The sequence below is a fragment of the Pantherophis guttatus genome, chromosome 3, assembly GCF_059756535.1.
Source record: "Pantherophis guttatus breed Tessera chromosome 3, ASM5975653v1, whole genome shotgun sequence".
Taxonomy (NCBI): domain Eukaryota; kingdom Metazoa; phylum Chordata; class Lepidosauria; order Squamata; family Colubridae; genus Pantherophis; species Pantherophis guttatus.
The window spans coordinates 120,027,368-120,039,302 of NC_142065.1; the positions used below are offsets into that span (position 1 = coordinate 120,027,368).

The 11,935-nt window shown below is 38.7% G+C and overlaps 1 protein-coding gene across 9 annotated transcripts in view; it reads right to left on the reverse strand.

Annotated features, from left to right (window-relative positions):
• The window catches only part of ANKHD1 (ankyrin repeat and KH domain containing 1), a 165,294-nt gene extending 153,623 nt beyond the window's left edge, over positions 1-11,671 (reverse strand). For all 9 annotated transcript variants that reach the window (XM_087891231.1, XM_034411667.3, XM_034411663.3 and 6 more), the window contains exon 1: positions 11,141-11,671. In XM_087891231.1, coding sequence (XP_087747357.1) covers positions 11,141-11,443 — 303 coding nt within the window. In that variant the 5' untranslated portion in view covers positions 11,444-11,671. The remainder of the gene's footprint in view (positions 1-11,140) is intronic.
• Between the last annotated feature and the right edge of the window lie 264 nt (positions 11,672-11,935).

The window sequence follows — 11,935 nt, forward strand, 5'->3', positions numbered from 1 at the left end:
GCAATTGCATACAATACTGTCCTTGAAACTGCATTCTGGACCCTTTACTACCATCTTGTTGTGAATCAAGCAAAGGAAACTTCTTTCTAATCCCTAAATTGTTATCGGAAAGTATGGATAAAAAGGTTTTTTCTTCCCTTGTCAATACTTCCTATAATTATTAATTAAATATGCATTATTTATTTATCTGAATTTTAGAATCCTATGTTTATTACCTTATAAATACTCAAGGCAGCAAACATACTTAATATTTCTTTCTCCTCCTATTTTCACCACAACAACAATCCTGTTTAATGAGAAAGAGAGACTGGCCCAAAATTACCCAGCTGGTTTTACATGTCTAAGGTGGGACTAGAACTCATAGTCTCCTGGTTTTTGCACCATCACTTTAACCTCTACCAAACTGGTTCTCTTGTATCACCAACTTTTGCAAAACAGGGTAGGGAATGCCTGGGTAGATAACAGTTGACTCCATATTTGTAAAACCCAAGATTTTACATCTCTCTGCAAACAGTTCAAAATTATTCTCAAACTCAGAACAGGTAGTTAATGGACTCTCCCTAATTCTCCTTGCCCACAAACAGCATTATCAAATAGCACAAGATACAATCTATGTTTCATTACATACTGCACTCCAAGTCGCCATGATGTGGAATTACTAAAAAAAATAATTTTGGGATATAAGAACAGTTTATGTTGAAGAGAATTTCTCACTTTGTCCTGAGGTTAGAACATATCTTTGAACAATCTGTTTTGTTCTATGCTAGGAACGCTGAAAGGGCTAATCGAAGCTCAGAAAATTCTGCTAATCTACATTACAATATTTTAATATTTACAGTCCCAGGACAAGGATTATGCAGGTTTGGATGGGGAGGAACTGTCTCCAACTGAGTTCTACCAAGAGTCAGTGACTCTGTGTATAGGCTAGTGATGGCTAACCTTTTTGCCATCGCGTGCCCGGGGGGGTGTCACTTCCTGTCCAACCGGAAGTTGGGAAACGGGCCGTTTCTGGCCTCCAGAGGGCCTCCAGGGAAGGCAGGGAATGTTGTGACTCCGACCCCCAAGCCCATCTTATCGGACGGAGAAGACTCCGAAAGTGAAGGAGAGAAGTTGGCAAGGCCTCCCTCTCCAGGACCCTCCTCTCTGGCAATGCCTCAGGTGTCTTCTGAAGGAGAAGAGATAGGCCAGGAGCCAGGCATTTCCGAGCAGCCGCAGTTAGACAGCGACGGAGATAAATCTTGGCTGGATCCCCGACAGCGTCGGAAAGACAAGCGCATGCAACAGAGAAGGAGGAGTGCCAGAGATTAAGCTGAGTCACTGGACCACACCCCACAGGGGATAAAAGGGGGTGTGGTGGCCATTCAGGCTTTGTGACGGACAAAACTGAAAGCTAGCAAGTCATTCTGCATTTCTGGAACTTTGTTATATGCTCTGCTTGGACTGATTTTTTGGATGGACTTGACTATTCTTTGGCTTTTGTGGACTTTGATGTTTTCGGTCGGAAGAGATAAACCTCCCTTTGTAAGTAAAAAACTGTTGGAAAGCAGCCACTGGGTTGCTGCCAATTCTGTTATCAAAGGAAATTCTTGTCTACTGGTTTAACTCTTGGTCGACTGCTGGTGTGCGTGTGTGAGACGGGGACAGAACAGGGAAGGCCGTTTTTGCCCTCCCCAAACTCATAGAGCGGCTCTGGAGCCAAGTGAGAGAGAAAAACGGGCCTTCCCCACCACCCCGCAGGCCCTCCGGAGGCAGGAAACAGCCCGTTTCCCTACTTTTGGTGGGCCCAGAAGGTCCGAAAATCAGTTGGCCAGCGCACACATGCACACCGGAGCTGAGCTCGCGTGCCCACTGATATGTCTTCATGTGCCACCTGTGGCACACGTGCCATAGGTTCACCATCACAGGTATAGGCCATCCAGACCTGAGGAAACAGGTAGTCCTCATGTAATGATTGTTCTGCTTAACAACTGTTTAAATTAGAACAGTACTGAAAAACTTTATGACCAATCCTTGCACTTAATGATTGTCACAATGTCCCTGCAGTCACATAAGCGAAATTCGTGTGCTTCACCACTAGTAACATTTACAAACATTGCACTGTTCCACAGTCACGATTAATCTTTGTGCACTTGATTGCCAGCTTCTGATAAGCAACGTCAATGGAGAAGTCACTAGTAAAATTGCAAAGTCACAGGATGTCTTGCTTAACAATCTTGGGTGATTTGTATAATGACAACCACTGAAGTGAGGTCATAAATCTGTTGTGGTCACATGATGCCTTGTTGTCATTTAGATGATCTGTAAAGAACTGGCTTTTCACTCAGGCCTTTGAAGAGGTGGACCCCTTTCATAATGCCTCGGATGTTTTATTTTTTATCTATTCTTTACTGATTTTTATTTCTTTGTTGGATTGTTGTGAGCCATCCAGATTCAATATCAGGTAGCATACAAGTTTAATGTATTATTATAATTCTGCCCTATTTTCTGTTCGAACATTTTTAGGTTTTAAAAAGTTCAAGTTGATATTGCCAAGTTATTTTAATCAATGTTTAATTTTTCAGCTGGAAAATACATAATCTCACATATGAAGATTCATATATAGCATGTGATAAGTTTAAGAAATGTGATTTTGTTTTCATATCTGGAGAAAAGCTAGAGGAAATTGGCATACCCTCCATAAAGAAATACTTGCTAGTTGTTCAAAAACTATGCAATAACATCTGAACACTAAGTGTAATTTTTAGAGCCAATGGAAGAAATCTGTCTAAAGCAATACCTACTCAAAAAAGAATAAATGTATTTAATTTTTATACAATTGCATTGATCGTAAGATTTGCTGATCTAGCAAAGTACATCCTCAAGCTTCCTGGCAGACCACTACACACCGTGGCATAGAATGATGTAATCCTCCAGAAAAATCTATTGTCTTGAGAAAAACTCCCTAGGTACTTGGGTTAATTACACTTAATGTAATCTAAAGAACTATAAAAATCTTAAGTCATGTTTTTTTAAAAAAATGGGAAAAGGATGGGAAATTATTAAGCATAAGATTATTGAAATACTTGGTGGTTGCCTTCTCAACCTCAACACCTGGGAAGACATATACAAAATACTTTGTAGGAGGTACTCCTACAACTATGTCAGTATTGTTTTTGAAGTAAAAACATGTCAGCTGCTTTACAGTGTTTCCTTAAGAACTATGCACATTAAAGAGTTGATTTAGTCCGGTGTTCTATGGTCTATCCTTGTGGTATAATTTCAGTTGAGATTTTTGTTCATTGTCAATTCATAAATGAAACTTATCTTTGCTGCAGTAAGATTATCTTGTTAATTATGGTTATATGTGTAAAAAGACACTGAAAAAGCAGCTTCTAGCTTATCAGTTTTCCTCTGTATTTGTCTTTGCTTTTGCCTGAAAAAGTTAAATAGAAATACCTAATTGGAAACATTTGATTCTATTGCCCTGCCCCTTACGTATAAGTATTTATATAGCTCTGATTGCATCTTTGGTACGAGGCTTGCTAGGAAGTGAACCTGACTTTAATTTGTCACTGATCAGAGCAATCCAAGCATCCGCAACACTAAAGCTAAGTTTCATCCTATCATTTCCTCTGCATTCTTATATAAATATAAATTAACTTGTTTGATTAGTTCGGCAGTAAACTCTTTTTTAGGATTTTAGAGACAAATCTTAAACAGTACAGATTTGTTAAAACTCTTTTTACATTTTTGTAAGGAATTGTACTATGCTGATCTTACTGATATTTCAAGGAGATGGACTAAACAGTAATCTGCCATTAGATGCTAAAACTATATTAAAGCATGACTGTAAAAATAGTAATTTCAACTTTCAAGTCCCTGACTAGTATAGGTTGACTACAAAAAAAGCTAAAAATGATTTTGTAAATTCAAATCCTATTTCCAACCTTATTAAATTACTACCCAAGAATTCTGCAATTATTCTCATTTATGAAGAGACACAAAAGTATTGGGCTTTACTACCGGGGCAGATTTTAGGCTTGTGAAACTCCATAATATGGAGTGCTTTCTTCAAGCTCCAATAATGGCCTTTGTTGACCAAGAATAACTTGACCACACTAATCCATTCAAAGTTCCAAGACCAGATCAAGCTATTCCATAAGTTATAGTTTACACAAAATATGCAAAGGCTATGCTCACCCATACCATGCCAGTCATGTCATACTCATTCTAAAGGGTTTCAACAGGCTATTAGTTAGCCATTACTTTAATTTCAGGATGATATACAAATACAATATTTAGAAATATCTGATGGAGCACCTGCTGTCTGAGACACCTGCTCATCACTTAAAAGATTTAATGATGATGCCTTCTTGAAAGAATCACATCTGACAGTTCACTATATTAGCAATATGAGAAAAACATCTTATTCACTGTATCTGTTCACCTAAGCTTAATTAAATTCTGCACTTTTTTTGGCACTGTTGCCTTGTTTCAGATACTTAAGGAATTTATGGGTAAAACATTTTAATGTTTTTACTGGATTTTTTTTGAACTGTAGCTTTTAAAACATTTTATTTTTTAAAAGTTAACTATATCCCCACATTGGAATTATTTGTAAGGATAATAGAGCATATACATAAACAATAAAATGCATAATCTGGTTTGATTTAATAAAACATATAAGAATTCTGAACCAAGGAACTTGATTTCCATGCTAAAACATATATAGTTCTATGCAAAAAAAAAAAAAAAGCAGATTCTGCTTATTTAGTGGGGTGGTGGTGGTTCATAAAAATTCACATTCATAAAAATGTGAAAGTCAGAAAATATTGCAAGCCACTTCATACCACTGCTAGTAAATTCAGGTCCTTGGCTCACCACTGCCTCATAAGTTAATACTGATCTTCTATCTATGTTGTCATAAAAATTGAAAGTTCTCCAATTTTCCTCCTTCCTAGGGCTGAAAGAAAACGACTGGCCAAAGGTTAACTAGCTGGCTTCATGCCCAAGGCAGGACTAGAACTCATGATCTCCATGTTTCTAGACTGATGCCTTAGCCTGAGCCATCAAACTGGCTCAGATGCAGCTACTACCAAAGTGCAAATGGAAATACGGTTTATAACAAAACTATTTAATAATAGGTATTAAGAAAAAACAAGGAACTACTGTAATTGCATTTTGTAAAGATCTACTGATTGTTTCAAGAGATAGATTTGACAAGTACTGATCACAGATTACATTTACATTCATTGAGTTTATGAACGGTTTAGTTGTTTGGTATTTAGAATTTGAATTCATCCAACACAAACCCAATTATTTTGCTAAATGTTATTGAAAAAAGTGCATCAAATCAATGGATAAATGGTTTCTAAATGCATTGAGAGAACCCTGACATTTTGTGGAGCGCTCAGGAGGATTTTTTCCTTGACATAATCACTAAAGACACATCAGAGTTTAGAAATGCCAATTGCTAGTTTCAAATTTTCAGTTACAAACAAGCAAGCCACATTATAGATTAATGTTTTGTTTGAATCAAGTCCTTGCCTTGATGAATAAACTTTTCTAAATGGATAATCAGACTGAAGCTTTTAAGAATCTTCTCTAGTACAAATATGATGGCAGCAAATATAGGACAGTAACATTTAAACAATTGTGTACAATTACATATTTAATAGTGGGTCAAATTCATAGTGGTATGGTGAGTAAATCCTAGCCTCCCTCACACATGGCTCACTTACTCCGTTTGTTTTCTAAGCTTTTCCTCCCAGTTGGAATCTAGCTCTGAAATCAGATGGAGGGGGGGGAGAGAAGGTAGATAATTGGCAGAAAAAAGCTGCTTTCTCCTTAGTGTTCTCTTTTTTAAAAAAAACTCCACTTTGTGGGTGATGTGGCAGATCCCAGTTGCAATCTTCCTTTAAACAGGGAACTACCCCATGAAATGCAACTTTAAGTGATTTTAAGAATAGAAAGGGAACAGTAAGAATTCAATTAACTTTCTTCCTGCAATTATCTACACCCCGCTCACCTATGTATTTTTCTCATCATAGCATGAACAGCAATATACTGCAGTTACCAAAACAGCATGCAGTTTTAGGCTGTACCAAGAGGTATGACAAAATCATGAGAACTGATATATGACTGTATGGTGCACAGTTGCAGTAGGACAAAAAGATGCTGAGAAACTGGAGAGTGCAAAGAAAAGTAATAAAAATGGTAAGGGACTTGGAGGCTAAATCCTATGAAAAACAGTTAAAGGAATTTGATATGTTTAGCCTAAAAAGAGAAGGGTAATAGGTAAGGTGACCAGACGTCTCGCTTTTGGCGGGACAGTCCCGATTTTCAGCAATTTGTCCCGCGTCCCGCGGCATTTTAAAAAAGTCCCAATTTTTCATTCTGCCTCCTGAGCCCCAGCTGATGGCTAGAGGGAAAAAAAACTGTTTAAACTCTTGCCGCGGGGCTTCAAAGGGCCGCCCTACAGGTGATCAGTGTAAAGAGTTCCTGGAGCAGATTTTTTTTCCCCTAGCTATGCTGAAAAAGCGAAAGCAGGGTCTTTGGTGCAACGTGACAAAATGAGGCAGAGAGAGATTTCTTTTTCTTTTTCCTCACCAAAAAAGGTAGGTGCAACACTGCAAACAATGGGAAATTTAGGAGGAGAGTTCAAGATTTTAAAACACAAAAGAAAAAAAGCTCTATTTAACTAGGGAATTGTAATAATTGAGATACTATTAATTGTATATTGTGTTGAAAGCAGAAATGGTTAAGTTGTGGTTTCGAGGAATATATGGGGGAAATTATTTGGTTTATTATTATTGGTAAATATAATTAATTGATTATAAGAAATTGGATTGCATGGAAATAATTGGAATATTCATGTTCATATTGATTAATATACAAAAAAGATAGTTATATAACTAATTGATTTATATTAAAATGTTGAATTTGTATTAAACAACTGTATTACATAATTACATAATTAACCAATGTGAGGATGGATATAAAAATAGATGACAATGGGAAGGGGTATAATATAGAATAGAAGGGAAAAATTGAATTTGATTAAGATTAGAGATGAGGATGAAGGGTAATATTGTTTTTTAAAAAAAAATAGATGAGGAATAAATATGGCAAAAAGGAAATATAGAAATTGTAAATTTAATTGAAATGACTAAACAGTTTAAATTTGTGAACCTGCCAAATATTCTGTCCAAAGAAAATACATTGTATGTTTGTATGTGTGTTTCTAATTATTGCTATTTATTCATATTTGTTCTCTTTTATTTTTTAAAGTTTAACAATTCATTCTTTATCTTAATATCTTTATATTTGTTTGGGGTTGGCTTTCTTCCCTTTCATCTTTTTTATTGTACAGCAATCTTTCTCCTCAAACCTACCACCTCTCTCTTTTCTTTCCTTCTTACTTTCTCTTCCCCCCACCCTCTTCTTCTCCTCCCTACTTCCTCTTCCTTTCTCCTTCTCCTCCTCTCTTCCTCCCTCTCTTACCCTCACTCCTACTCTAATTTCCCTTCCCTTCCTTCATCCTCTCTATTGCTGTATCCTTTTATGCATATGGACTACTCAGAGGGCTGAAAAAGTTATTTTTGACTGGTCCTCACACTTTTGACCAGTCCTCAAACTTACGACTGTCCTCACATTTTACACTTTTGCCCTATTCTTGTCATCATGGTGAAGAGAAGCAGTTGTGAAATGAGTGACATGGTTGTTAAGAATGCTGCACGGGCATAAATGTGAGGATGGTCATAAGTGTGAGGACCAGTCAAAAGTGCGAGGACCTGTCAGAAATGACTTTTTTCAGCCCTCTGAGTAGTCCCTATACACATAGCCATGGCCACCCGGTCACATAACCAGCTAGCCACGCCCACCCAGTCACATGACCAGCTAGCCATGCCCACAAAATAAGCCACGCCCACAATGGTGTCCGTCTTTACCAATGTTAAAATCTGGTCACCTTAGTAATAGGGGATAAGACAGCAGTCTTCCAATACATATGAAGGAATGACACAGAGAAGAGTGTTGATGTATTCTTCAGAGCAACCAAGAGTAAAATAAGAGCTTCCAATGGGTGGCAGTTTACAGTAAGGGATCCAAATCTGAAATCAGGAATTTCTTAATTGTGAGAGCTATTAAGCAATGGAACAGTCTCCTCCTGAACTGTAGTGTTCCATGACTAGAGGTTTCCTAGAACTGAATAGCCATTTGTTTGGGATGGTCAGAGTTCTGCATTGGACAGGGGATTGGATCACATGACCTCTAAGGTCCCTTCCAATCCTAAAATTCTATTATTTCAGTGAGTATACAATGTGCAAGACCAACCCAGACTGATTCATGCAATTACAGGTAAAGTGGGTACTGTATCATCTAATATAGCAAACTACAATCAGTCAGTTTACTAGTCACTTATTATGTTGGCTGGTGTATCAGCCACCTTTGCATGGTCATTTGTTAGTATTTTAGTTTTGCACTATTAAATTAAGATTTGTAAACCCTGGTTTATTATAATAGCTGGATTTGTACAAGAATTACTTTATGATTCAAAACTGAATCATTTTATGGTTTAGCATAGAGTGAACCAGCTTAAGTATCTGAAAAGGTAAATTAAGTTTATATTAATCTCAGATGTGAAATGTGTCATTTAGGCCTACAAAAATGAGTACTTTTCTACAAAACGTATCTATAACTTGTGATTTTAAATTCTGACTTGGCCATAATTTTAACCAATGGCCCACCTTCAAATGTCTGACTAGCAAGCCTGAAAAGCTGCTTCCTCCCCCCCCCAAAGTAAGGTAATAATGAAACCCCCAGACCCAACAAATATCTAATCATATATGTGCATGGACACTGTAAAACATCATACCCAAACTAATAATCTGAAGCAGTCATACAGAAGATTATTCACAGGCAAGCTGACGAGGAAATATTATAAGTTAAAATATAAACAGGGCCATGGCATAGCTTTTGATCCTAAGAATACTAAACATGAAAAATGAAATAATTAACAACTGAAATCTACATTTTTGATATAGAAACTAAAGTTGGTTTCAAAGCTCTTTTTCTGCAGACCACTTCAAAATCTTACAGCCATAGCAATTTACGGTACTATTTCCATGTAAATTGAACATACATAGCCTATATTTTAATAATCATTTCTCTTTAACAGTTGTATCACTCTGTATACAGATCCAACACCAGGCTGCTGAGAAAGATCCCCTTCAAAAGACAAATGCTTAAAGAAAATTGTTTGCAGTAGCTCATTATAAAATTCAGAGAACTAAACCAAGATCTGGTTAGCTTTAATAATCTGGCCCTCATCAAATTAGCATCAATTTCCATTTTAAAAAATCAAGTAGAGAGCCATGTAACAATATTCTTGACTGTTCTGTAACTATTTTTTCTGTTTCATATGGATGGAATTGAGAATTTGTACTCAATTATGTACAATAAGTATTGTGAGCTTATGCACTGGAGACAAATTTCTTGTGTGTCCAGTCACACTTGACCAATAAAGAATTCTATTCTATCTTCCAAGCACTAGCACCAATGAATTAAACCTTGCCCAATCTAGTGCCATCCACGTGTGCAAAAATTCCTAAAGGAGTTTTATTGTGGAAAGTTTATTGTGAGAGTTCAATAATTCTGAAAAACATTAGATTGGAGAACAATGAATTATAGGAAATCCTTGACTTACAACCACAATTGAGCCCAAAATTTCTGTTGTTAAGCAAGACAGATTAAGTAAATTGTCCCATTTTAGGACCTTTCTTGCCACAGTTGTTAAGTGAATCATGGCACTTGTTTAGTAAATCTAAGTAAATCCGGCTTTCTCATTGACTTTGCTCATCAGAAGGTTGCAAAAGGTAATCACATGACCCTGAGACATTGCAAATTTCATAAATGTGAACCAGCTACCAAGCATCCAAATTTTGATCACATGACCATGGGGATACCGCAACCAGTTGTTAAGTGTAAAAAACAGTCTTAAGTCACTTTTTTCAGTACCACTGTAACTTTAATGGTCACTAAATGAATGGTTGTAAATCAAGGACTACCTGTAATCTTTTTTCTTTAAATGTATTAATGCTATCCTATCTAAATCCTTCTGGGAAAACAGATCTTAATTTTGCAACAAATATTTGCAATTAATTTTTAATTCTAATGGCATCCTCTATACCACACATAAATGCCTTCAGAATTTCCTATTAAGATCACTATTATTCTGTGGTCTTTTAAAAGATTTTATAATATCTTCGTATGTGAAGCTACAAATAGAAAGTAAATAATGCAACAAATTTCAATAAACACATCATTTACCACATACCTCCTTAGAAATAATATTCAGGGTGAAAATAGTATCTGCTGCCCCCCCCCCCCACACACACACATACCTGAAAGCAATTATTCGTTTCAGGAAATAAACCACACAATTATGTACAAACTACTGTAAATGATGCTCCTACATGTCTAGTTAGGCACATTTAAGTTTGAATGTGAGAAGCCATATGAATATCCAGATCAGACTATCATCTATCTGAATTTTCTGGCATTCATTCTTAAATACATGCAGCTTAGACTCATACATTGAGAAGGAATCCTCAATTGCATCTAAGCACACACGAAACTATCAAGACCAGTACAATTCCAGTCAAACGGATCTGAATTAAATTTACACGTTAAAACTAACACAAAAAGGTTTTCTTATCCTCTCAGATCTCTCGCCAGCCTCGAAAAAGCAATTAGCACAACTTTCCACAATAAAAACCCTCGCAGGCGCGGGAAAGAAGATTCTGCAGAAAGCGAAGATCGCTTCCGCCATCATCGAGACCTGAACAGGTAAGGCGAGAGAGACGGGCTAATAAGGAGCGAGTAGGGCTCGTCTCCAGTTGCTCTCCCTTTACACAATGAATCAAGAAAGAAGAGCAGGCCTCGGCCCTCCTACTACTAAAATCGGAGAAGCAACCGGGGCCCGATTTGGGTGTTGGGGCGTCTGGCTGGGTCTCCACCCTCCTTTATGCGACCAGAAGGGCCTGCAGAAAGGATCCCGGAGCTTGACGGGCGGGGCTGGCACCCAGCGCGGCAGGAAGCTCCGTTCGAGACGGCGACCATCCTCCGCGGATAGCCTGGCGGGAGCGAAGGCCTCTCTCACCTCAGACACTTCGTCCTCGTCGCTGCCAGATCCACCGCCGCCCCCACTTCTCAGGACAGCGGCCGCCAGTTTAAAGTCGAGGGCGGCAGCGGCGGCAGCAGCCCCGGCCTCTCCCGAAGTTGTTGCCGAGCCTATCGGCCCACAGGGCCCAGCCTCTCCGAAGAGGCGCACGGCCCGCAACCCCAACGGGTTAGGCCCGGCCGTGGAGGCCTCAACGATGGCGGCCGGGGCAGCACGGGGCGTCACCGAGTCTATTTCCTCATCGCCGGTGGGAGTCGGGGCGGCTGTGCCGTCCGTAAGCATCGCGCGTTGATCCAAGCTTCAGCCGTGGGAGGGGGGGGGAAACGCCGTCTCCGTCCCCTCACAGCAGCAGCGCCACTAACTTCTCACACCCTATCTAACCCACAGTCACCGCGCTGCCCTCGCCAATCCAGTTCGCTTTTTCCATTGGTCACATTCTCTCGATGCTTCCAGCCCCATTGGATAAAATGGTTGTCACTCTAGAATCTCGTCACGCGCTCCTTCACCCTCCCACCAGCAAGATACTTTGAGAGTACACGCTGAGGCGGTTTAGACTGCCCGCCCACCACTTGTCCTGCAAGCTCGCTTCCTGAAACTGCTTCGATATTATTAGATAGCTATTATGTCAATCAATTTCTAGCCTCCAAATTTTGTTATCTGAGTGGCTAAGACAACGGTATTTCGAAATACCTTTAAACTTGATTAAACAGAATAAGCATCAATCATAGCCTTCTCTTCTTGGCGGGGTCCGATTGGTGTATGCTTTCTTTCTTT